This window comes from Panthera pardus, unplaced genomic scaffold (genome assembly GCF_024362965.1).
Source record: "Panthera pardus isolate Hobbes unplaced genomic scaffold, ASM2436296v1 HiC_scaffold_15, whole genome shotgun sequence".
In the NCBI taxonomy this organism is placed as follows: Eukaryota; Metazoa; Chordata; class Mammalia; order Carnivora; family Felidae; genus Panthera; species Panthera pardus.
The window spans coordinates 52891300-52917989 of NW_026526710.1; the positions used below are offsets into that span (position 1 = coordinate 52891300).

Sequence of the window (26690 nt, forward strand, 5' to 3'; positions counted from 1 at the left end):
CTCTCTGCAGGAAGCTCGTCACTTCAGACCAGTCTCCTGCCCACCTGACACCTTTTCACCCTTCTCAGAACCTTGTCAGGCAGCAGGTATTGCAACAACTGGACTTGGGCTCAAAATCCCCACAAGCCCCCTCTTCTGAGCCCAGGGTGCCTTATCACCGCTCTCCCTCCACATGCCCTGAGCTCCTTTATATGAGGTCCTTTATATGCATGGCCCCAAGGTCATGCCCTAAGCCTCCATCAAGGACTTCTCAGCATTGAGGGATCCTAGTTTCCATGGCAGAGGACAGGGGTCATTCAAAACTATGGACAATCTAAAAATTCAGGTGATCTACAGAACTGGATGGTGCCCACATCATTTTGGTTTTGCTTTGGAATGTATGTTGTCTTTCACAGTAAACAAGTTGGATGCTATGGGAATCGGGTCATTTAAGGAAAAGTCCTAAGAATACACTGGAGGAACTGTCTGATGCCCACTGGGCCCCCCTTCCTGGTGGAGATGGACGGAGTGACCACCTAATGTGTCTATCACATCAGAGCCCCCTCCTCTGCCCCGTGCTTCTACCCTCTTCTGCTGCTGGCAGTGGAGAGGGGGAGAATGGAGCTCCTGTCAGCATCTACGGGACTTGAGTCCTTCCAAAACCCGCTCCATGTAAGGTGCCAGAAGGCCTCCCCCTGCCTCCATCTCCTGCCTGTCCCCATCACATGGCCTGTAGAGGCCCCTTCTGATGTGGGGACAAGCGGTACCAAGGGCAGACTGCCATGAGATCACCTATGAGGGAGGACACTAGACAGTGACCACATCAGAAGGTGCTGAGTGACACCCCAGCTTTCCTGGAGGTGGTGAGGGGGAGGGATGGACAGGACTACTAAGGACTAGTGGGACTCCCAGCCCAGCTTTCCTGGAGGAGGTGAGGGGGAGGGAGGGACAGGACTAGTAAGGACAGAGCATGGGGACGTGCCAGGTGGGAGGCACAGCAGTTTCCCAGGGGCCGGGGGATGGAGAACGGGTGGGCTGAAGCAATGTGTGGTGTGTCCCACAGGTCAGGCCCGCCTATGTGAGCCTGTGGGGAGGGCATTCCTCTACCACCTTTGCTTCTGGTCCATCTTCCTCCCAGATGGCTGCTGTCACTGAGCGGTCAAAGCAGCAAGGGGCACAGGCTGCCTGTGGGACAGGGCGCACCAGTCAGGTCAGAGCAAACAGGCATGAAACGGAGGTATGGGAGAGCAGAGTGTGGAGGGGTCTCCATCCTGCAGAAATTGGGAGCTCCTGGAGGGCACTTAGCAGGCAGGGGACTAAACATTGCATGACACGGGTCATCATCAGCCAGGAGAATAAGGAGAAGCAAGGCTGAGGGAGAGCAGTCGGCCCAGGGCTCTCAGAGCATCTTCTAGCTCTTACTCAAGCGCCCTGGGATAAGTGAGAGTGTCACAGAAGGGCCAAGTGGTCTAGCTGTGCTCTCCCACCAGCCTCCCCAGGCCCCGTGCAAGGTGTGGCCTGAGCCGGCTCAGTTTCTCCGTAGCAGGGGGAGATTAACATTTGAAATCCATTCAGGGGGAGGGCTCCTTCCTCCACTCCCCACCCCTCACTCCCCCCAAAAATGAAAACAGTCGTTGAAATTGAAAAATGGTGCTCAGTGAAGGGTTTAAAGACATTTTGAATTTAAAATATATTTTAAAGGTCATTTTCAGCAGTAATTATGTTATAATGGTGGGGCTCTTGGCAAAGGCAGAGTCCCACAGTAATATTAGGCCAAATGGGAAGTGGTAAGAGCCTCTGCGTCCTAGAGCCCTCAGAAGAGGGTGGGAGAAGGGAGAAGAGGCCCAGGAAGGCTTCCCTTTAGAGCCAATGGCAGGGTCACTACTGGGTCCGCAGGAACAGGGAACTACACAGCTCATTTGGTCCTGGTGCAGAAGGGTCCTCCAAGAGTGGAGTACCACATCTGGGCCACTCAGGTTCACCAGAACCCTCCCCCAGGGCAGAGACTGGGGGGTCTGGCCTCCTGCCGGGCGGGACACCCTACCTTCTTGCCTCCCACCCCCACCCCTTACAAAGGCACATCCTTCCCTTCTGCTTCCAGACACTCACTCTGGCTCCTCCTAGTCACAGGCTCCCTAGCTCTCCTGGGGCCAACTCCCCGGGGGGGAGGCTCAAAAGAATTAGGCTCTCCTGGCTCAGAGCCTCCGGGCGGCCTGCCAGGCCTGTACCCACAGCTTCCTGAGCTGGGGGCACAGCTAGCAAGGAGCTTGCCTCTCTGTCCTTCTTGACCATGATTGTGGTCTACGTTATTTTTTTCTTGAACAGACTGAAGATATGACTACATTGGCTACTTATTTAAACCTCAATGTTTTCTATCCTATATCCCCAGTGAACAAACCCTCCCACCCTTTGACCCACTTTTCTCTTTTCAGCAAGTGCACCCATTCTTTGCAGGAAGTGTCACCCACACAGATGAACAAGCTTGTAGAAGTAACGCACAGTATGAGCACCTGCTGTTAATCATTCTAGAAGGGCTGGCTGTGAGTTAGATGCTGGCCAGGCCCCAGGAGGTTCTATTAGAAGGCAGACTGGCAAGCTGTGGGGAGATAAAACAGAGGACAGAGGACAGTGGGGAAGGGGTGTGTCTGGGCATGTAGAAAGAGCCAGATCCCTGCCTTGGAGGTAACCTGGGAGGGCTTCACGCAGGAGGTGTGTGGAGCATGAGCACAAACCAACAAAGGAATGAGGAGCCAGGAACAGGCAAATAAAGAAAGAAACCAAGAACGTGGTTCCTCCCACGCTGGGAGCACTGACAGCCCAACTGGGGAGAGTGAGTTTGCTCCCCAGGCTCCTGACATGTCCCCAAAGGCAGGAGAGCTCCGGCCATGCGATCAGGGGTGCAGAAACAGGGTCCATGGTCAGTGTTCTCTGTGCATCGCCCCACTTCCAGCCGCTCTGTCCCTGTGGGTTTCCTTTGGGGGATGCTGGGGGAGGAGCAACCAATCTGGCTGTGGGCCCCCCTTTTCCGCTCCTGACACGGACAGCAGGACGGTGGGCGCGAGGATGCTTAGAAGCATCAGGCTGCGAGGGTGGGTGCTGGATGAACCGCAGCGGGAGCAGGAGGGGGTTGGTGGTCCCCAGTTCCTGGGTACGACCCAGCGGGGTGCCCGAGGAGGGGGGTGGTGGGGTTGTAGCCAGGACTGGAGCCCTGGAGGCAGCCAGAGGATGGAGGGAGGAAGGAGGCGGGGAAGAGGCAAAATATAAAAATATCTGGGAGAAGCGCAGCGTCGGGCTACAGTGTTATTGAACTAAAGCATCTTATAAAACTCAAGCCATTAATAACAGGCTGCCGCCACGTCGGGGTAATTTATTCAAATTGCGGGTCCGGGATGGAGGAGCAGATGTTTCAGAGCTGCTGGTGTCACGGAATGAGTTCCAAGGGAGGGGAGGGGGTGCCCGCTTTGCATTCTTGCGGGGGGAAGGGGAGAGGACCTTCTCGGAGCTTAGCCAAAGTCCCTGCATTCCAGAAGGAGGTGGAGACCTCAGCCCAGGCTTCCACAGGGAGGAGGAGCCCGTAGGGTGGAGGACAGTTCATTTAGTTCAACAAGTGCCAGGATGGAAAACCAGACGGTGAGGACCGGCGGGCAGGTAGGTCCCCCTTCCTAGGATGTCGCTACTCCCATCCTATCCAACTGAAATGCCACTTGCTACTCAAAGTCGTCCATGGTTTTTCCAGATACAGAGCTTGGTGGTCGAATCAGAAGGGCCTGAGTTTCTTTGCAGATGCACCTACCAGCTAGTGACCCCAGTAAGTTAAGCTCTGGGTCTCAGTGCTTCATCTATACAATGGAGTAATAATACCTCAGACACTGAGTGGGGAGAAGTGACCCAGTGCAAGGACTTGGCCCATGCAGGGGGTGGCTGAGGTCAGTTGGGTTCCTGTACTACACCTTAGGGCCCTCACTTGTGGTGAACTTAGTGCTTTGATTCAAGGTCTTTTCCTGCTTCCTAATGGCTTCATTGGTTTCACCTGCATCCCAGCCAGACTGTAAGCCACCTGAGGTCAAAAGTCATGCTGGCTTACCCATGATGTATGGGGTGTGTAGAGCACACAAGGCCTGTGGCTCCTTTCTCTGATGGGGAAGGGACAGTAAAGCTTGCAGAGGCCTCCCTTTGGATTCCTGTTACCTCAGCACAGTCCCCTGGGTCTTGGCTAAACCTGGGTTGGGTCCTAGAGGGGGGTCAGGGCCTCGACGTCTGGCCACAGTTTCCAGTACAGAGATCATGGAAAGCCAGTTGGCCCCTGGGTTCGTGCCAAGATCTCGGAAAGTGGAACCTCTAAAGATGAAAATTGGCCCCGCTGTCTGATTTTACCTTTTTGGCAAAGCAAGTATCTCCCCCGTGAAGCTGATTCTGGTTTTAATTCGCTCCCCTCCTGTGGGTGTCTAATGCTGGGGCTGAGGGGCACTGGTCAGCTGATGTCTTCATACTGTGAATCTGAATCCCGATGGGGGCAGGAAACACAGAAGGGCCCTATAAATTGTAGGTGCCCTGACTCACTATTTAAAATGGTTGAGAAGATATTTTCTCCTCCTTTCTCTCTATTGCAGATGTGGCTGCCTGCTTATTAAGGGGGTATGAGGTGGGGCTCCACCCGGTGAGGGATGCTCCATTATGCCCCCCCGGGATGCCTTTGGTTCCATGCCCCTCGCTGACATCAGCAGCCCCTGATGGCGTGTTGCAGTGAGCAACAAGGGTGGGTACAAGGGTGACACTCTGGAAACGTCCCAATTGGAGGCAGACACGTCTCTTCTCACAGGCCCAGCCCTGATGGTGCCACCATAACGTGACGAGAGGAGAACGAGGAGCCCTTCTGTCCCCCACACAGCCCTGACCTGAAATGACACTACCAGAATGCTACTCTGTGAGACCAAGGTTGCTGAGGCAAATCCACCCTTGGCAGGCCCACATCAGCACATTTATCAGATGCCCAGGGCTCAGGGACCAGGCAGAGGGGCCACCTTTGCCGTCTCTGTCTCCTGGCCTAGGGACTGCCCTGGACACGGTGGGGGGACTGGCTGCCAGAAACATGGGAGGAGACTATGGGGGGCACCAGTACCCCAACCCAGGAGAGGTGAGGGCAGGTGGAAGGGGTTTGGTGGCAGAAGACGGCTTGTTTCTCCCACTCCCACCCTGGCCTTTCCCCAAAACGCTCCCTACCCACCTAGCCGGGGTGGGGGTGGGGGGGCGTCAGGGCAGCCACTGGCCCCATGCCTCTGCTCCCTACAAACGAGACCTGCTCATAGCTCAAGGTTCATTTCAAATGAAGGAGAAAGCTCAGCCCCACACTCACGGGGCAATCAGCGCACTCTGTGATGAATGGAGCCTGTGTCACTCAGTGAAAATGAATATTTCTTTGCGATAATGGCCAGATGGTAGCAACTCTCCGATCCAAATTAAAACATGCATGATAAATGCCAGGAAAACAGAGGAAGACAAAACCCCAACCTGGAGTGAATTCTCTCTATAAATCTTCCCCCTGCGCCCCCTCCCCCACCACCATGGAGGCCCTGCTAATAGCCATTAAATTATTAAGATGCGCTGCAAGGAGAATGCCAATGTCAGTGGCACCCGCCCCACTGCCCACCTCGGCCCCCTGCCTGTGGGCCTGACTCTGGAGGGGCTGCGGGGGTGGGGAGACCCAAGAGGGGGCTGCTTTTAGGCCAGCAGAGAGTCAGCGTGGTGGAGAAGATTCTTCTTAGAGACATGAGTGTGAGCCTGGCCTCTTGGTGCCAGCGCTGAGGGCGGCCTGCCGGAGGCTGGTGCCCAGCCAGACTCTGTGGACAGCCAGACACACCTGCCCCCAAAGAAGACACCATCTCCGCAGAGAGATGAGAAACTAACATCCGCTGCCTGGCGCTATGGCTCAGGCAGAGGGCCAGAAAGGGGCTCTGAGCCAGGAAGACCAGTGAGGAACAGCTGGAAGAAGGATGCCAGCAGGATGGACCCTGATGAGGGCTCTGACCACGTGGAGCTGGGCAGCTGAGAAGGGTCAGAGAGGACCATCCAAGAGCGGGTGTGTGTCTGAAAGTAGATGTGTACTTGGAGGTCTAAAGGCATCAGGTACTGGGCAGGGCAGGGACAGCTTTGGGGCTTAGGTGTCATGGTGACAATAGGGCTCTTGAACTTACAGTTTAACTCCCATTGCCCCCTGCCCATCCCCTCACCCCCGGCACATCCATCCATCTGTCCTTGGTCCCCTTGACACCCTGTCCAGTCTTCTGTGTGGGTGGCCAGTCTTCCCAGGTCCAGCTCCCATCAATCACCAACCTCTTCCAGATTCCCTATCATCTTCCAGAAAACCCCCAATTCTTTAGCAGGGCATTCCTTGAAACCCTCCCCTCAGGCCAACTGGTTTCCTCATTTTTCCTGGATAGGCTCTAGGCCATGGGGCCTCCATTCCTTGTCAGCCTTAATCCTGTGCAACAGAGAGCCTTCTCCAGAAAGCCTGCCCTGACTGCTCCGCCTTGCCCAGCTCTCACCTCTGCCAGCTAAGGCTCACTGTCTCCACTGCTCATCTGGTGCCCGTGAGGCCTTGAACTGATCTCCCCACCAGACTGAGAGCTTCTCTAGGGCCTGTAGCTCAGCAAAGCCTTGAAGGTGTCTTCCTGGGCCCCTGACACATCTGTCTTTCATGGTCAGCTCTCCAGGGGCAGAGACCATCTCTTCTCAGCAATTGGCCATTTGTGTCCAGCCTTAGACCTCTTAAGACAGTTGGGACAGTTACCCAGTGTTGTGATGTGACATCGTGATGGGGGGATCATGGGTCTGTCAAAAAGAAAACCTGCACTGGCTGGTCCTTGCTGAAGTCAGCTTCCACCAAGCCTTTCTCCTCACTAGGCCCAGACAGAAAAGGCCCTGAGTGCCCAGCTGGGCTCTTCTCTGCCGGGCAGTTATGGAGTTTCTCCACCTGCCCTTCTCAGCTGAGCCTCCAGGCTCGACGTGCCACAGACAGGCTCATGTTCCTTCTGACTAGGCTTGCACCCAGGTCAGACCCGCCCTAAGTCCCCCCAGAGGGCCTCGGTGAGGGGAGTGAAATGCTGGAGAGCCCATCCTAAAGGCTGTGGTCCCTCCTCACCCTCTGTGCATCTGATGGGTGGCACTGACACAGGGAGAGCTTGCTGTGGGTGCCAGCACCCCAGCACAGACCCGCGAGAAGGCAGCAAGTCATAGAGGCCGGCCAGGAAAGGCTGAGGTGTAAAGGCTGGTTACTGCCTGCGTGGATACCTACCTCTCCTCTCTGAGCCCTCATTTTCCCCTCCATAAAGTGGAGGTGCTGCGTGCCTGGTTCCCATGTGTGCTGGGCTGGGCTGGGTGGGGAAGGAGCGACCTCTCTCCCAGAAGGCAGAGCACGTCTGATCAGGAAGACCGAACAGACTGACAACACAGAGAAACGACACTCCGGGACAGGCCTGGTGAACTCGGACTGAAGGGTGAGAAGGGACAGGATCCCGTCTCTGACTCAGACACTGTGTGCACGAGCATAAATGTTCGTGCCCTGGAATGTGAGGAGCAAGGAGACCCACAATGTGCCAAATCTGATTCTTCCAGAAAGTGGACACTCCTGTCCAGCCAAACCAGTTCTTCTATTTTATTTTTAAACTCTATCTTTTTAAATTTTTTTAAAATTAATCTCTATGCCCCACGTGGGGCTTGAACTCCTGACACCAAGATCAAGAGTCCTATGCTCTATTGACTGAGCCAGTCAGGCACTGCTAGTTGTTCTTATATTATTTTTAAAAGATCTCAGATGCCACATATTTGCCTTGCTTGTCTTGGTTTGCATTTCTTTGCCTGTGACACTTCACCCTAGATGCTACCTCTTGGTAAACCTGTTATCCCAATAATCACCTGCTCCAGGAAGCCTTCCTTGTTCTCGCCCCAGTGTGGTAATCCACATGCTCAGTGCCGCTCAGGCCCTAGGCAGTATGATTTTTATTTGCACTTTGTTAATCACGCCTGTCAAAGGTCTTCACCACCCCCCGCCCCAACTGTCACCTCCTCTCATTCCCCATGGACCGGACCCTAAGAATAAAATAATTGCAGCTATCGTCATCAGGGAAGATTCCACAGTTTGCCAACTGCACCCCACCTATGGCAGATCCAAGGGGGTGTCATCATCCCCTCTACAAAAGGGGGTCGCGAGGCATCACTGTGGGAAGGGCAGGACATGTGGAGTCAGAGTACCCGGGTATGGTGCCCGGGACTGTGCTGCTCGTCTCCCTGCTCTGGCTCCCGTCCCACAGCTGGTGGAACATCCCTGCCCCAGAGCTTTAGATGGCGTCCCTGGGCCGAAATGCATTTAAAGCACCTTGGAATCAATGCTTCCATATCTCATCCTCCCCCCAAGGAGGACCCCTCATTCTGGCCTCTCGGCATCTTCCAAACCTGCCTTGGCTCAGGTTATTTTCCCATCTGGAAGTTTTGCCCTTCCTTGCTCAAATCCCCTCGCCTCTGAAGCCCAAGCAGGCGTTACTGGTTCTGATCTCTCTGATCCATGCTACCTCTCCCTGCCCCATCCCACTCTTGTGTTGTTAAGGCTGCCCGAGTGTGCCAGGGGCCAGGTGGGCACTGGATATGTCTCGGCCATGCCAGGGCTGACTCAGTGCAGTGCTGAGGACCGCCTGGACCAGGAAGGGCTGCTTGTAACATTCTCTTTCTCTCATCTTGCCCATCTCCTGCAGAAGTAGGGGTCTTCCTCCCGTATGCCCACACAGTGCCTGCCACAGGAGGCCACGAGAGTGGCGACTGGGTGGGAGACAGAGGCCCACGGTCCCCTCTCTCTGTCATTCCATTCCAATTTCTGTCATCAGCCCCTTCAGCCTGGGCACACATGCAGCAGCTTCTAAATATCATCCAGGAGCCCATTTGCAATGATTAATATCCCATTTCCTCTGAAACAATCCTTTGCTAAATTAGCCGGGGCCAGAGGGAATTTGGCGAGGAGCCGCGAGTCTCAACTTAACTTGCCGAATGGATTAAAAAAAACCCTCGAAAACAAAATGCAGATCAATCAACACCCCTTTCCCCAGCTGAAAATCTAAAGTCCGTTGAAACTCAGCAGGTTTGCAGTTAATTATAATTTCACACCTATGGCAGGAGTTACTGAGGTATTTATAATGCGTGCCTGCCTGCTGGAGCCTTTGTGGGGGCCTCACTAGGGACCCTTCTCACCAGCCACCTCCTTCCCCAAGCAGAAAGACCTGTCTTCCCCGAAGCTGCTGTTTGGGTTCAGTTGTGTAAACTAGAGAAGCTTCCTGGAGTTTTAAAATTTCTTTCTTTTTAAGGGGCTTGGGAAAGAAAGGAGTCGAAGATTCTTAAGGAACAGGAATTATGAAGAATAAGATCCCGGGTCAGGGAGACCTTGCACGATGATCTAGGGAACCTAACAGTTGGAAATGCTTTACCAAAAATCGGAAGGATGGTGGTCAGACACGTGGTAGAACTTCCTGCCCATAAAGAATCCAAGCCCTTGGTGGGCCACTTGGCTTGGCTCTGAGGTGTCTAATCCTTTAGCCCTTCCCAAAGGCACATCACAGGGCCAGGCAGGGCGACAGTGACCCCTACCCAGGCTGCTCCCTAAACACTGCAACTGTCTGGGCCCTGCTGTCTTATGTCTGACTCAAACTTCCTGAGCTGAAAGCTGCAATGGCTTTTCTTCAAGATCAGTCCAAAATAAATCAAGAATTCAGGTACATGAAAGATCAGCCGGGAACCTTGGCTTTGGGGCTGGGGTTTAAGGGAAATCATTACAATCTATAGCTTGAGACATTCTGGTGGGGATGGGGAAACAGGGTTTCCGAGCTCCGGAGAAGGAGGCCCAAATGGACTGTGGAGTTGCTTTTCTTCTTGACAGTTTTTAAAAACAGGAGGGGCAGGGTGAGAGGCAGACTCATGGGGGAGGGTGGACATATGGCTCCAGGGGCCTCTCCAGGCCTCGGGGTTCCCTGTCCAACAGGGAAGTTAGCCATTCCCCAGCTAAAGGTTCACCACCACCCCTTGCCCATCTCTGGGCCCAGACATGGCTGTGGGAAGGGAGGAGGAGGATGTCACTGTCCCCATGAGCTAAGGGGTCTGTAGGGTCCAGTGGGGGGGGTGTGCAAAAGAAGGAAATGCACTCCCCCAACACATACACAATCACACACAGGCATCACGGGCCCACAATGGAGTACACACGCTGCCCAGCTTTCGGGCCTTCTGTGGGGAGACACAGCCCCTTCTATGGGGCCTGGTGAGGGTAGAGCCTTTTCTGCTCTGAGGTACAGATCGCTTTTCTTTTAGAAGTCTGCTTTGGGGCAGCAGTTGCCGGACCCCTTCTCAGCCCAGGATTGCACCCCCTGGGCTGGGCTAGGGTCAGCTTTGCTCATTCTGGGGTCTTTCAGGCAGGATACAAACCCAGAGCCCCAAAGTAGAGGTCAGAACGTGCTTGACCCGGGGGAGGCTCTGATGCCTCAAAGGGGAGAGACGGGGACAGAGGTGGAAAGGCTCAGCCTGTGGGACTTGACTGTCCTAGTGATGCTGTGCTTTGGCTTCAGGCTCTGCCCACCCTACCCCACCCCTAGGGGAGCCTCACCCAGGAGGTCCCCACAGGGAGTTCACACTGGTCTTCAAGCCTTTCCTCACACTTTCCCCCTCTCCCCTGCTGCACTGCATCTCCAGGGGGAGGCTGTCTAGAGTAATCGGTTTCTTTTTATAAACCTTGTTTCCTACTGTCTTGGTATAATTTCAGATTAATCTTCATTGTACTCTGCCCACCCCCCCCTCCCGCCACCACCCTTTAGCTTTATGTTTTTGTGTACTCCATCCCGTGTGGGCCGAGGGTTCCTAACAGAATCCTGAGGGATTTCTGTCTACCCAGAAGCTTTTGTCAGTGAGACAGTTGTTGGCATCTAAGATGAGAAAATTGAAACTTCTATTGAATTTTCATACGGCGGGACCAGCCTGCACATCTATTTCCTCTAAACGCTCGCTAAATTGCCTACCTAGAGTATGGGACTGAAGAGCTAGAAAAGTCTGGAAGTGAGGCACCCAGCCTGGGGAGGTTGACAGTGTGGCCATGGGTCTCCTGGGGCCCCGGGACCTGGCAGCAGCAGGGAGCTGCCCATGCCCCTCAGCTGGTCTCCCTGGCCTCCCTTAGCACGTTGTCTGCGTCTGTTTAGAAATAAAATAATGCTCGGAGGAGAAATGAGGAACTTAATAGGATTTAAAAAGCCGCAGGAACCGATGGGGCTACAGATGGTGGAAGGGCTGGGGGGACTGAATCAGCCACGGTTTTCTGGTGGGGAACGTGGCCTCGGGGAGGGCCTCAGAGCCGCGTTCACATGCATTGTGTCCAACCTCATTAGCCAGCCCGGCGGGACTCCACTGCCACATGAGTGCCGGCCACAGTGAGGGGGGCATAGAGGCCCCAAAGATGCCATTAAATGAACGGGGGAGCAGTGATGGGCTGCAGGACGTGGCTGACTGACTGACCCGCACCTGCCTCGGGGACTGAGTGCACACGGAATGACTCCCAGGCTGTCACACCTGCCCCCAGCCCTCCTGTGCCCTCCTAGTCCTGCCGGGCTTCCCCCCAACCCTCCCCCCCACGACTGATACAGGAGGGAAAGAGGGGGCTGGGGAGGGAAGCACGTGTGTGTGGGCTCCCAGTTCTGGAAAAGCAGAGGGAGGAAAGGGAACCTGCTGTGGAGTCCTTCAACCCAGGCAGTTCTGAAAGACTTGCGGGGCAGGGTGGGGGGGGGTACCTAAAAGAAGCTCCTTCACCCTCTAGAAGCTTCTGTAAGTGCTCCCTAGATGGTGGCTTACTGCAAGTACCCCTCCAGGGCTGGAGCTCAGGGCCACCCCCCTCAATCTGTCCCGAGCCTCCCCCAGGCCCTGCAGCCAGTGGGGGGACAATAGGACTTTGTACAGGGAGCTCAGTCCTCCTGACCACATCCACCCTCCGCCATCATCAGGCCTCCGTCAGTCTCCCTGCTTGGATTCAGTCACAGCTGCCCCTGTGGCCCCTCTTCTCTGAGCCTCCTCAGGCCTTCCTGGACAGGGAGGGGACTTGGAAGCCCCGCAGCAGTCCCCATCATGAGCTATGACCTCTCTCCCCCAGCTGGGGCTTCACATGTCCCAGCCAAAGCCTGAGTCCTCTGGAGTGTGTGTGTGTGTGTGTGTGTGTGTGTGTGTATGTGGTCTCCAGTTCCAGGCCCTGCAGAGGGGTGAGTGCCGTGGTGGCAGGCCCTAGAACACAGTTTTCAGCCTTGCTCACTTTTCCCTCTGGAGGGACTCCCCAGTGCCACACCTACCCCTTCCGAGGGGTGGGTGGCCCCTTGGCAACCCCAATACCTTCTTTCCTGGGACTTCCTACCAAGCCATCTTGACTCCTAACTTCTCCAGCTCATCAGCGCCCCATGTTGTTGTTTTTTTCTGTCATTTCATGTTGAGATAAAATCAAGTGGCCCCAGTCTTTGCTTCACCCCCAGCCACTCTGTTCCCAGTGGGGACATTTATTTTCCATGCGTGTGGGTCTGTGTGGGTGCCTTTGTCAGTGTGGGTATATGGCATGTCAGGGCGGGGCAGGGGTGCAGCATGTGTGACTGCCTCCCGGAATTCTTCCAAACACAGCACGGATAAGGCCCACAGTAACTGAAACTTCTGACCTGTTGATGGTTGCTGAGAAAACATAGGGGTGGTTTCTGGTGACGGTGTGTGTCTGGCAGTGGTGGGGTGTGGTGGGATCAGGCCAATATCAGCTACACCTAATCCAGACTTCAGCCACTTCTTCCCTCTTGGGCCCTTTGAGGGAGGTGGGCACACTCCCCAGCCCCAGCCTCCTCCAGTCCAGCCCAGGGGGCCCCCCCAGCATGTTTTCTGACCAAGGCCAGGGTGCTCAGAGCCTGACTGACTCAAAGGGGTGCCCATACCTGGCTACAGGAGCCTCATTTGCCTGGGGTAGGGGGCTGTCCTGTCTTCTGGCCTTGGTGCTCCCCTGGGCTGGGACCAGGGAGGATGGGGAGGAGGTTAGAGCTACAGGGCAGCACATTGTGGGTGCTAATCCAGATACTGAGAGTGAAACCCAGTGGCTGAAGGGCCCCTGCAGCCGTGAGACCCAATTCAGATGCTGACCATGAACCAGCTCACTGGGCAGATACACCTGCCTGCTGGGAGGCAGAGGAACTCAAGTGCATGCCTTAGGGAGAGTCACTGCCTCTGAGATGACCAGGACAGGTGGGGGGCTCCCAGGTTCCTCTCTGTCCCTAGTCTGCCTCATTCCTCTGGTTCATGAGTTGGTTTGCTGATTTGAGGGTGACTCAATTTAAATATAACTTGCTCCAGAGAGCTCTGTGGGGTTAACTGGAATCTCCTTGCAGAGAAATGGCTCCTGGGGAGGCTCTTTCTCTTTGGGTTTTCCTTCCCTGCCTAACTGGAGCCCTGGCTCTTTGTGGCAATAGCAGGGGCCAACACCTCTCTCCCTGCACAGGGGCATTATGGCTATGATGCCTTCTCTCTGCCTGGTGCCCCCACCAGGATCAGGGTTCCCTGCTTCTCATGGAGACAAGTCCAACCCCTTGGTCTTGTGTTCAGGGCTCCATTTTCACTTTGTGCCCTCACTTATTCCCACCAAGTCTATACCTCTCGGTCCAATTCCCTCCAGGAAGCCCTCCCTGCCTGCTCCAGGCCACAGTGAGCTCTCTTCTTTGACCCCCTCCAGCTGTGGTCTCTCATGTCTCATGGGGTGGTCCAGGAGATCCTTATGCAGCCTGGCTCTGCCTCTCTCACCTGAGACCCTGCTCTTCCCTCAGCCGCCTTTCACACCCTTCTCTGCTCCCATTTCTTTCATCTTTTTTAACATTCACCTCTTCCCCATCCTCTTCCCACCAGAAAAAGTATTTAATGGATATTAAATTATTTTAAACTGACTTTTTTTTTTTTTTTTTTTTTTTGTTAAATAGCTTGGTGATAGTGCTGACTCAGGATCATCTCACTGTTTAATATTGAATATGCAATTAATAGATAGATGTTTAGGTTTGGCTCTTTTTCCCCCCTTTCCACCGCAGGAAGAATAAAAGAGCTGATTAATCTGGTTTGGGGCAAGTGTCATCGGCAGGAGATATATGGCAGAAAGGAGATGAGGTTAGCAACTTGGAGTCAGAGAGCTATTGCCTCCAAGGCAAGTGAAGGAGAAAGGGTTTGCATTGGAGCTCAGCGCGGCCTCACCGGGCACGGCGTCTTCTGACACCCCACTCCGGTTCTGGAGAAAACCAGCCAGACTCTGAGCTGTCTGCTCTGCACGCGAGGGGCCCCCTATGCCCCCTCAGGGGCCTCCCTCTGTGGGGCCTTGTTCATGCCACCCTGACTTCTTCTCCAGGGGTGGAAACTCCCCTCCTTCAAGGCCAGCTCAGGTGCCATCTGCTCAAGGTCTCTGGCATCCCCCACTTACTTCGGGGCCCCTTCTCTGGGACTGCAGGTGCCGCTTACTGCTCGAGCTACCTTCCTATACACCAGAGTTTCTCCCCACCAGGGAGAGGGGCTCTTCACTACATCCTGGCCCTGCTGCACGAACAGGGTATTACAGGTGAGTCACTGCATGACGGGGTGACCCGGGGCCTGGGGCCTGCTGGGCCTGCTTCCCAGAGACAGTCTTTAGGAGAGGCCCCTGGTTCCACGATGTGCCACCAAGGAGAAGTCCTATGTGAGATGGGACAGTACCCTTACCACCAGGGTAAGGATGCCTAGGACTGGGTATTTGAGGAGCCTCTGTGTGTGCAGAAAACCGAAGTAACTGGACTGCCAGGAAAGGGGCAGGAGCGAATAGAACAAACCAGGTGGGCTTTGCTTACCTGGGCCCTTAACCCCTGAGCCATTTTTACATCTCAACTGACCCACCTCCACTCTCGGGGTTCTCAGGATGGGAAGCTCTCAGAAGACCACAGGGAGGTGTGTCAGTGCCCTGGGCCAGGGGGCCCCTCGGGGCAGCACAAAGACACCAGCTGGGCTCTAGGAGGTAGGGGTGGGATTTGAGGCCCAATTCAGACATAGAGGCCTTACAGCCAGGTCAGGGTCTCGTGAGGGCCCAGAGGGCAGCAGCCTGAGCTGGAAGGACCACAGGTCCCAGGGGCAGGCAGGACCTGTGGCCACACTACAGTTCTCTCAGGATGAGGATCTTGACTCTGAATTTGCGAGTATCTTTTGCCTATTTTACCTTTTTCCCTTAATTTCCTAAACACTTTTTGTAGGGAGTTAGGACAGAGGAGAGAGAAATTCCTCAGTGCCTGTCTAAGCTGAGAGGAATGTGACCTGTCCCGGCACAGAACCCAGGGGGAAGGCGCTTGGCAGAGGGAGCCAGAAGCGTGGCCTGGTGGAGCCTCTGTGTGCAGTGGAGGGGACAGAGCCTCCCTGGGGAATGGAGCTCTATGCTTGTGGGGTGCGGCTGTATCCTCCTATTCTGTCCCTTTCCAGACATCTCCCTGTCTGCCTGGATCTGTCTCCAGAATCTTGACCTCAGTGGTCCCAAGCCTCCATGGCGGCCCTTCTCAGATTTTCCCAGTGTGGTCTGAACCTTCCCAGGGCAGGGCTACAATCCACTTCCTCTCGCCCAGCCTGGCACCCTTTCAACTTTTCAGGCTCCATCATAGGGGGCTTTCCTGGGTGACATGGAGGTGGGCACACCCTTTGGATTTCCTAAAGGAGGCAGAAGAGTACCCCAGGACCTGCTACTCATTTACTTACAGGAAGGAAGGAACCCCATCTGGAGACCCCAGTCACCTCCCCACTTTCCTTCACTCTCTCCCCACACCAGTCACCCAGAGCTCCATAGCCCTGTCCCAATTCCCAGCCATGAGATCCCTAGGGCTCGGGGTGGGGGTGGGGGGGGCGGTGGCAGGAAGTCGCTGCATCACTGCATCAGGGAGAGGGAGGAAGGGTCGGGTCGGGGGAGGGGGGCAGAGACAAGTGAGCCCTCACGTGAAGGGGGCTGGCGCAGGCAGCTACTACCTCCTCGGCTCTCGCTGTCCGCTGGCTTCACCTGGATCGGCCGGTTCATCTGCAACAGAGCACAAGGGACAGTGTCAGAGCAGGCCTGGGGTGAGGGGGCATACACCCACACCCAAAGGTAACTGGTGTTCATAGGTACACAGGTGCAAGGACCATACCCACCAACACATACACCCACACCACTGCTCCCCAATGCAGCTGCACGCGGGCAGCAAAGTCCCACCCATCTCCCCTTTCCTATGCAGTCCCCAGGGCTCCATTGTCTCGGGAAGGCTTCTCTGGACTGGACACTCTGTGATGTCCCCCTCCCAGCTTTGAACAGCTCTTGCTAGCCTGTGACATCAGAACCTGAGGTGTCCTCACAGCGCATCCCTGGCCAGAGATTATGATCTTGCTGGAGACAGCTGGCTTTGCCGAAACAAGCTGCTCTCTGGCTACCCCGAGCCGTCTCACAAATGTGGGCTGTGGGTGCCAGGGGTCCCTGAGGCTCTGGGCCACCCAGCTCCCAGTTGAAGCCGAACTCAAGTGTGTGGCTAGGGCTGTCCCCTTGGGGGGGGTGTGTGGGGTGGGCACAGCTACCCATCTCCCGTGGTATTTAGGGGGCCAGGAGGACAACAGGACACCGCCTGTCCCCCCCCCCCCCCCCACGCCTCCCTGAGCCGGGATCTCTCACGGGGATCCGCTTCAGTGCTCCGTTCAGGCCACTAGGGGTCTCTGAACTCCAAGCATCGGCGGCTACGGCGCCTGTCTTTAATCCTCGCCGCTGCTGGAGGCCACGGGGTGGGCTCTCCAGCCCAGAGGCCCCAAGATATTTCAGACAATAAAAACGGAAGGAATCACGCAAATGGAATCCTACTTTATGTCTTTTCCAGTGCTTTCGCCTGTCAAGTACCTCCCTTATCCCTTACTGCATTTTTATTTCGTGTACAAACCCCGACAGGCAGACAGGGCAGGGACTAATACCCCCACTTCATGGATGGAGAAGCTGAGGCAGGGCCGCCCCCACGGCAAGATGAGCCCAGGAACCCGAGTCTGCCAGGGCTGTGTCTAGGCTTCCAATCCTGCGCCAGGTGACTTTGTGTTGCCAGTTCCCCTCCTGTGTGTGTGTGCGGAGGCCGGACTAGCCAGTCACAAGCTTCCTCGGGCCTTCTGGTCTAGGATTCGAAGTGAGTTGTGGCTGCGTCAAGACAAGTGGGTGGGGGAGCGTGGGTGCCTGTGACTCAGCAAGGTGAAGACAAGGCCAGCGGAAGGGCAGAGCCACCACGAGGAAGGACAGAGAGGCAGGAGGCAGGGCATGGAGCAGAGGAAATGAGACACAGGTGGCCTGCGGGGGGCCAGACAGGACTCTGGGGGCCAGGCCACCGAGAGGGGGTCAGGATGTCATTGTTTGCCACAAGGTTCCCACTTGGCACGCCTTCTGGAGTTGAGAGGAAAAAAGGTGCTCAGTACGTAAGCCCTGCCAGCAGAGGAAATTGTATGTTATAGAAAGCTCCAATCACAGGGAGAAGGAAGAGAGACATAATGAAGATCCTGGCTTCATTTAGGGGGTCCTGGGGCCCCGTTAAACAGCCTCCTTTGCAATTCTTTTTTTTTTTTTTTTTTTTATGACATTTTTTTTTAATTTTTTTCAACGTTTTTTATTTATTTTTGGGACAGAGAGAGACAGAGCATGAACGGGGGAGGGTCAGAGAGAGAGGGAGACACAGAACCGGAAACAGGCTCCAGGCTCCAGGCTCTGAGCCATCAGCCCAGAGCCTGACGCGGGGCTCGAACTCACGGAGCGCGAGATCGTGACCTGGCTGAAGTCGGACGCTTAACCGACTGCGCCACCCAGGCGCCCCTCCTTTGCAGTTCTTGAGCAAAGGGCGCAGAAGCCCCAGCAGGCTTCTGGCTATTGGGGAAGGGCCCCAGGAGGGGGCCAGGGGACTCCTTGTGTCCCATCCGGTGTCTTCTGGGACTCAGCATCCAACCCTTTTCTACAATGTCCCTCCTTCCTGGAATAGCCCTAAAGTAAACAAGATAAATTAAATAAGGCAAATGGAATCTGCCTGGGCATGGAGCCTTCCACCTCAGGGGGCACCCCACCCTCAGGCAGCCAGCCTGTCCCCCTGTCCTTGGTATATGTAGGCATTCAAGAATACTCTGCCCCAGGCTCATGGACTTGGGCCTGATTTCCAGCCCCTCCAGGCCCCCTAGCCCCACCCGAGTCCTCCCTACCTCCTCCATGACTCAGTGCTAGGCTCCAGTTTGACAGTGGGCTTCCTGGCAGCAGGGACCCAGGCTCTCATCCAGTTTCCCACCTGCCTTTAGCCACAGGCTGGGCACCCACAGGGTGCTCCATACGGACTCGTGGAGCGGAAGTGAACCGGTTCCCATGGACCTGTGGCTCCCGGGGTGATTTTTCATGTTTCATTATGATCTAGGGATGGTCAGCATCCAGACAGCCTTTGCGGGGCTGTCGAAGAGGTGCCAGCCTTGATGGAGAGATAAAATACGGCCCGGTGCTTTCTTAATTCTCAGCAGAAATAAAGTGTCAGGCTCAGTTGGGAAGATTTCTCAGCTGGAGCAGGCTCTGCACAGACGCCTCGGGCCTCAAGGGAGATCTCCTCCCTCGGCCAGTGTCTCTCTTCCCTGTTCCAGACTCCAGCCCCGTCCAGCCTCACCAAGGCCTGGTTCTTCCCTGAGGAGGGGAAGTGGACAGAGCCAGCCTGGCTGCGGAAATGGCCACTGAGGAAGGGGACAGCGAGAGAGGATGATGGGTCAGATGGTGTGAGGGGGACTGCCATCTCCTTGTTCTTCTTCTAACTTTGCATGCTTGGACGCTGGCCACAGCCTCAGGAGCTGTCGGCCACATGGCCTCAGGCGATCCCTTACAGGTGAACACCACGCTTCAAGGACACTAGAGCCCGCTTCTTGGTGCCTTTCCTCTCCCCTATCTGTGCCTCCTCTATCCAGCCATCCCTTTAAGTCACTGTATTGTCTTTCCAGAAGGGCCTGGGGCTGGGGGCTAGTGGGACCTGGGTTGCAGGTGCCCTCCTTGTTGATTCTCTTGCTGAGGTGTCATGTGTGTGCCTGTGTCCCTCTGAGGCCTTCATCCTGGGTTGTGCCTCTGGGTGCCTGACGGGGGGCTTTGGCAACCCAGGGCTGCCTTCCCTGGGTCAGAAACAGCTCCCTGAATGCACCCTGCAGGCTTCTGGGGTCAGTCTTTGGGGACATTGCTAAATCTTTTGACTGTGTTTCTGTTTCCAGCTCGGGGTCCTATCAGGGGAAGCGAGTGATCCTGGCCCAAGTTTTGGGGTCCTCTGTGTCCCTACTGCAGCAGAGAGCGGGCTGGTGGCTCCTTCTGCCTCTTTCTGCCTCCCCTCCCCCTCCCCATCTCTGCCACTATTTGCATCAACACATATCCATGCATTAAACAAGACATTCCATTAATTTCTTCATCATCATAACTTAAGCTGGGACATACCCTTTAAATATTCATTCAGCTATGAAAACTGGGCATTAAAATTTTAATAATGTCAAGCTCATTTGAACCAGGCTCCTTGGGGACGATTACGATACAATTAGAATAAATACGATGATTGAGCTGGTCCAAAGGCTTCACCTGTCTGTCCAACGTGGCTTCTTGTGGAAAGAGAGGCCTGTGGCCAGTGAGCAGGCAGACAGATTGACAGACAGGCCAGCCTGGCTCTTTCTTGACTCTCTCTCCCCTTCCTATATTCCCTCCTTCCCTTCTCGGTTCCCGGCTGCCACTTCTACCTCTCACAGGCGTCCACAGGTGTCCGCAGGTCTCTGCAGCCCCCTGTGGGCCAGAGTACAGGGGCATCCCTCCCGTATCTGGGAAGATGGCCCGGATTAACCCCCAGTTCCAGACATGAATTTCCTTATCTTCCTGGTGCAACCTGGGCTGGTTCCTGTGTGAGGGCCATTTTCTTGTCTGTGTGTCCCCTCTTCCCCACCCCGCAAGGGGCTCCCTAAGGCTGGAATGAACACCCCACCAGAACAAGACCAGGCTGCAGAGGAGGCCACCGAGGGGGTTCTTAGACATGTTCTGCCACCAGACCAGGTAGGGACCATCTTCACCCAGCTTCCCCTCTGCTGCAACTATCTTCCTGAGAGTTGGTGTGGAGGTCTGGGGGCAGGAGCGGAGCCCCTCCGTCCCTCATTGTCAAAGCCAGTGCTGGCGAGAGCCCTGGGGACATCCACTAGTGAAGTCACCCCTGCTTTACTCGGGACAGCCCTCACACCTGCAGGATCACGTAGGGCCCTCCGCCATCTGCCTTCTCAGGCACCCAAGCCCTCTGCTTCACATTGGGCCCTAGTGCAGCTGACCCAGGGCTGTCTGAGAAATTAAAGGACCTGGAAAGTTCTCTGTCACCTCTCCCTGGCAATGTAAACCCTCCTATTCTTCAATAAGACTTCCCTGGTTATCTCTCAGCTCCCTTGGTCACACATGGCCTTGCACTACTTTGAGAGCTCTCTCTTTCCTCTCTCGTGCGTGCGGGCGTGTGTGTATGTGGCAGACAGAAACAGAGAGGCGCTTGTTTCTCAAGCGGGAGCAGGGACCCAGTTTCCTACTCACAGACCCCCTAGACTCTAACTTAGGACTGAGCTCCCCTGGAGTGTGTGTGTGTGTGTGTGTGTGTGTGTGTGTGTGCATGTTTCAGTAGTACTGGTGTGACATTACAGACATCTTAAAATAATTCATTTCGGTTGGAGACTGGGAATAAACAAGACAGAGGAGGACACTAGTGCGGTCCCTTCGGCATGGTAGCCTCTCAGTAAGTGTCATCCTCCATGTTGCTTTCCAGCATGTGAGCCAGAAATGCCTCAGAAGGGCTGGACCGACGCCTCGAGTAGTGCCACGGCCCGGCGGGGGGAGATGGTTAGGGCAGCAGAGAATACTGTGGTGGCCTACAGGAATGGCCAGTATGCTCTCTATCCAGCAGCTGAGTCCCCACATGTAATTCCAGCGTGGGTGTTCAAACCTCAATGCTGAGAGTCCTTTCAGGCTCCTTCTGGGATGTGTGAGTGCCTGCTGATACCCAGCTCCCCTGCTCACCGGACGGGTTCACTTCTCCCCGAGCCAGGGAGCAGTGTGGGAATGCCTACTCTTGTCTTGTTCACTGGCGGTGGCTCTTAGCTCTGTCCCTGCCCACCCCCTCCCGCACTTGGCTCCTATTCCTCATCAGTCCCCACTGTTTGTTCTCATCACCCCAAAGAACTCGGCTTTTATGTTGTCTGCCCCCAAACCCAGCACACGTGTCGGTCATGGAAACGGTGAAGCAGCAGACCCTGTGGGCTGGGGCCCATTGTGCCCCAACCCAGCAGCAATACTGCTCTGGGAAGAGAGATATCATTTTGCAGTTCAAAAAGCAAGGGGAAAAAGCATCGTTAAAGCGCTAAAATATAAAGCTTTTCCTTTCTTCCACAGCCTCTCTTTTTCTTGGCTTGTCATGGTACGTTTTATTTGCTGTTTGACGTCGTTTTAAATAAAAACAAATATAAATTGTAAATTATTAGCATAGATCCTACCATCCATCTTTATTTTGTGTAATGCCAGTTTTAAACGCAAATATCAGAACATTTAGCTCCTATGCAGAATCACCAAAATTACAGTTTGGTTTTTGTGACTTGTGCCTGGAGGTTGCCTTGAGCTGGCCAGAGGAGACAAATGCAAGCCAGACTCGGGAAGGCTAAGGAGGACTACAGAGTCCCCTCAGGCATGGAGACCCTCACAGGTACCCAGAGCCCTGCCCTGCAACATGGGGGGTGGGGGGGGTCGGGGCGGGGGGTGGTGGCAGCTTGGGCCTGAGGACTGCTGGGCCTTCCCTTCCACTGACTACCGATGTGGACATGTTGCAACCCAGTATAGGGTGGGCCCTGGGAAGTCAAGTCAGGCTTCATTTCTACCCATGGGCCACCTCCTGGGTAGGATATTGTAAATGTTCTGCCAGGACATGCCAGACCTTGCCTGGACAAGAGGCTCACTCTTGCGAAGACACGGCCTCTGTTGGCAAATCAGACATGCCACAGTGCTGCCAGCCTGGGGTACCACAGGGTGAGTAGGCCTGACCCAACCCTCCCCTAACCTGCACCAGGCCACTGCTGGCTGGCCTCGAGGGCAGACTGATGGCTTGCAGGGCCCAAGATGTGCATGTACAGGGCAGACGGTGGGAGGCAGAACTTTGCATAAGTCCCCTACACATGCTTCTTCGTCCCACAGACTTCGTTTGCTTCAAACATAACTACCAAGAGAAACTTTTAAGAATTTCAAAATGACTACAGAATACTAACCCCCAAGCCTGTGACCCTTCTGAGTACAGGGCCTGTGAGCCTGCACAACTCGTGTGCCCACGAAGCTACCTTGTAGACAATGCCTTTCTGGGTCCCCACCACCCTGAAGTTCTCTCCATCTACCAACTCCAAGCACCAGGCCTTCCCTTGACCATCAGGTGTTTTCCAGAAAGACCGTTACTCAAAGATTTATCTTTCAAAGATGAACCTTGGGTGACTCTGGGAGAATAGACCGAGAATTCTCAGCCTTTGCTATAAAAGGCTGGTGGCGAGGAAGAAACCATCCAGTATGGGCAGGGAAGTGCACTCACACACACGATTGTGGGGACCGTAGGTGGGCAGCTCCCCAGCAACTGTGCCCTCCGCCAGGACTTAGCAAATAGGACTTTACCATTAATTGAGAACTTATTTATTTAAAGCCCCAGGAAGGCAGATTCTGAATCACATGCCCTGATGGATTCCCAGCACTGTGCATAGTAGGTTCTCAGTAACCTTGGAATAGAAGGTTAGGGCTTTGCCCAGTCCCCTGGTGAGAAGGGACTGCAGGGGAAGGGCAGAAGAAGTGCACGTTATTTGTAGCTTGTTGTAAATATATTAATATTTTAATTATCTCCTTAATAAGTCACATATGGTTCCTTCCATAAAGAGGGATTAGAAACTCAAGGAACCCTGTCTGTTGTCACCATCAAGTTCTGACTTAAGGACACCCCTGCAAGATACGTGCCTTTACCCGAGACCTCGGACCTCGGTCCAGTGTCCGAGGCCCGCCTTGGCCAGGCCAGCTGGTGGCGCCCCCTCCTAGGGCATGCCCTCCCCACCCGAAGTCTGCCCCTGGGGGTGCAGCCACTCTAGCAGCCCTTTCTCCCTCAGGTCTCAGCTTCCCCCTGGGCCTTGCAACCTAAATGAAGTGTTCCTTCAAGCTTTCCATTCTTTCCTTCAGTTGCCTTGCTGGCACGGCTAGGGACCATTACCGTCCCAAACTTGCAAGCTTATTTGTTCAATGTCTGTCTTCCCTTTATGAGGGAAGGCCCACACCCATTTTGTTTCCCTGCTATACACCCAGAACCCCACGCACATCCCATCACCAGCACTGTCCCCTCTTGCCTCAGCTGTGTTCCTGGGGCAGGAGTGTCCAGAGGCCAGAGGTGGTCACCTGCTGGACAGCCCTGCTTCCTGCCCAAAGTTCCTCCCGTCTAGCAAAGTGAGGTTGTGGGACCTTTGGATTAGGAAGGGTTTATTGAAGCAGCGATCCTCGATCCTCATTTAGAAAGACAGCCGGCGAGTGAAGACCAGACAGAAGAACCCAGGGTTATTGTTAAAATATGCAAATCCACAGCCCATTGAAATGCAAACCCTCCAGATAAGATTTTTTAATAAATCTGTTTCTGTTCCCACTCCCCGTTCTGAGGAGGCCATCTGATGCTTGTTGGGTCAGGACGCAAACCAGCATGTAAGCCCCATCAGCTCTTCACCCCTCTCCTCATTCTGAAAGCCCAACGAGCTGGAGCTGCCCCTGGGTGGGGCTGGCTGCCAGCCAAGGCCCTTGGCCTGCCCCTCGACAAAGTATTTGAGGTCACCTTCAGGTCACCCACAGAGATGTCTAACCCTGTCTCTGTGCTGGTGACAAGGCCCCCCTTCCTTCTTTACTGCCACTCTCACCTCCTCTCATACCTGTCTAAAGAGTAGAGTCCTAAGCCTTGGTGCCCCCTCCCCCCCACTGGAGACTTCGGTGATTGTGTCCACCCAGCCACACTTGTCACTTTGGGAGCCATCGCCTCTGGACTTACTTTGGTCTACTGCTGTCACAAGTGGACCTCAAAGGGATGAAGGGCAGGCAGACCAGAAGGACCACAGACACCTGACAATCTCAAGGACATGGCTGTGACCCCACCCCGGCCTAGCTTTGAGTCAGGACATGAGAGTGTGTGGACCTGTGTGGGCTAGCGTCATGTACCTGGATGGGGACAGGAGGCATGAGTGATGGTGGTAGGCGACAGCCGTCCTGTCCTTCCCAAGCTCGAGACCTCACGCTGACCACATGATGTGGCTTATGTCCTCAGGTCCTCTCTGAAGCCAAATGAGCCAGATGAGCAGACTCACCGTGGGGTATGGACCGGGGCTGGGCATTCGGGGGCAGAGTGCCAGAGCCTGGGTTGAGAGTGCCCAGGCAGTCAAGCAGAGGCAGGGGGACCCTTGTAGCCTCAGGAGGGGCTGAGCTTGTGCTGTGGGCAGTGGCCTCCCCCGTCAGTTTCCGGCAGGGACAATATAGCTCACTAGGGCCACGCTCAGAAAGAGCAAATACGTGGCAATGTGTGCAAGGGAGCAGAATCTGGTCAGGGCTGCCTGAGAAATGCCAGGTGAATGTTTAGATCAGAACCAGCGAGCGTGGTCTTGGTACTGGGTCCCCTCCCCACACGTGTGAGGACAGAAGTCCAGGGCTTATGCATAGAATGTACTTGATGGATTGAAGTAAAACTTGCCCAGTTTGGCTTTAATGCTTGGATGCAGACTGTCCCTTGGCCCCCGCTCAAGGCTGGCCTTGTGCGCCTTCCCCTCGGAAGGGGGCATTGGGGAGAAGAGGGTGGGATCCTAGCACACTAAGCGGTGGGTGGGTGGAAGGCAGAGGACACCCTGGCCAGGGAGCGTGGCTGGCTGGCGCTCCAGGCACGGTGGGGGGTGGGGTGGGGAGCTCTGCGCACGTGGTAAGGAGGCGGGCGGGGCGGGGAGCCTCAGTCCCCGCAGCCCCCTCTGCGGCCTGCGCAGCCTCCGTGGTCCAGCCCCCACAAACAGGCCCTGGGCAGTTGCTATGCAACAGGCGGCTCTGCTCTGCAGTGCCCAGCGAACGGCAACAGCGGACAGAGGCACTGACGGAGCCTATTGGTGGGACTGCCTGGGGCTGCCCCCTCCCCTTCTCTCTGCTTTCCTCTCTCTGGCTCCTATCCCTCTCCGAGCCTCCACCCTCTCCTTGCTGGCTGCAACCTAAGTTTACAGAATGCTTTCCCCTCACATGCAGGGTGGGGGTGAGTTGGCATAAACAATGGAGGTGCCCCACCCCACCCGGGGGTGATGAAAGGTCGCTACCCGCTGGTTTTCAGGAGGGAGGGACTTCTCAGTCAGCTTTCTGGTTTCCCTTGTCTCCCCCACTGCAGTGGGGGCGGGTTTGGGGGCCATTGGCGTGGGCAGATGCTTCCTGGGGCTGTGGCAGGCAAGGTGGACAGACAGGATGGATGCAGAGAGAAATCACCCAGATGGAAAAGTGCGTGAGGCTAACCTGCCCCTGCCTACTGGTCAGGGCTCCCTTAGGTCCACACGGCCAAGGGCAGCCTGTCTCTTTGTTTCTGAGCCCCCTGTCCATCTCACCTGCTCCCACCAACATGCCAGGCCTGCCTGGCAAGGGTGGGAGGATGCTCTGGGTCCTAATTAAGATCTGCTGCTGTGGAAACGAAGCTTATTAGCCTACATGGCCAGGCTGGGTCACTAACCCTCTTCAGAGTTGGAGGGGGGGGGGGGTGATTTTTTTTTTTTTTAAGCAGTGGCTAGATACTTCTGAATGAAACAAGCCCTGACTTAGCTGGAAGGCCTGGGTTTCAGTCCTAGCCAAACACTTGCTCATATGAGATGGGGGCAGTTCTTTGAGCTACTAGAGGCTCATCCTCCTTGGTAATGTGGAAGGATTAATGCGATAGCTCAGGTGAAGCTCTTAGCACAGTGCCTGGTACGCAGTAAATGCTTAAGAGATGAATGACAGCTATCTTCTCCCTCCTTTTCTCTTCCCTTCCTCTCTCCACTCCTTCCCTACTTCTCCCCTCTTAGTGGGTATTTTCATCATTTCTGAGGGACTACCTAACATTTGATTTTCTTCCTTCCCACCTGCTACCCCGAGGGCTCTCTTTTGGACTCTCCTGAACTGAAAAGATTGGACAGCCTCTGGGGAAGAGCTGAGAGTGGTGGGGGAGGGTAGAAGACCATGTTCTCCTGAGGCATGAACACTCCGAGCTCAGGGACTTGTGGCCCCCCTCAACCTCCACCTGCCCCAGGTCTGCCTTCTCTAACTGACCTACCAGTACTGGAGCCTATTGCTTTGCTGTTTATTTATTTTTATTAAAATTTTTTTTTAGTGATTTCCACATCCAGTGTGGTGCTTGAACTCATGACCCCTGGATTAGGAGTCGCATGCTCTTCTGACTGATCCAGCCAGGCGCTCCTGGAGCCTGTTGCTCTGATGGTCCACTAAGTTTGTTTGTTCATCCATCCATCCAACCATCCAGCTTATTGAATACCTCTGCGTGCCAGTCCCTGTCTTCTGGCACAATGCAAGGTGAACCTCAGCAACGTGGCCCTTCCCTCCAGAAACTCACACCTGTCTGCAGAAG

General features: G+C 55.0%; 1 protein-coding gene across 50 annotated transcripts in view; it reads right to left on the minus strand.

Moving 5' to 3' along the window:
* Positions 1-26690, minus strand: part of CELF4 (CUGBP Elav-like family member 4) — a 298339-nt gene that overhangs the window by 57754 nt on the left and 213895 nt on the right. For 27 of the 50 annotated variants that reach the window (XM_053902639.1, XM_053902624.1, XM_053902637.1 and 24 more), the window contains exon 3: positions 15991-16069. In XM_053902639.1, coding sequence (XP_053758614.1) covers positions 15991-16069 — 79 coding nt within the window. The remainder of the gene's footprint in view (positions 1-15990; positions 16070-26690) is intronic. The other 23 variants (XM_053902630.1, XM_053902647.1, XM_053902645.1 and 20 more) reach the window with 1 other exon arrangement.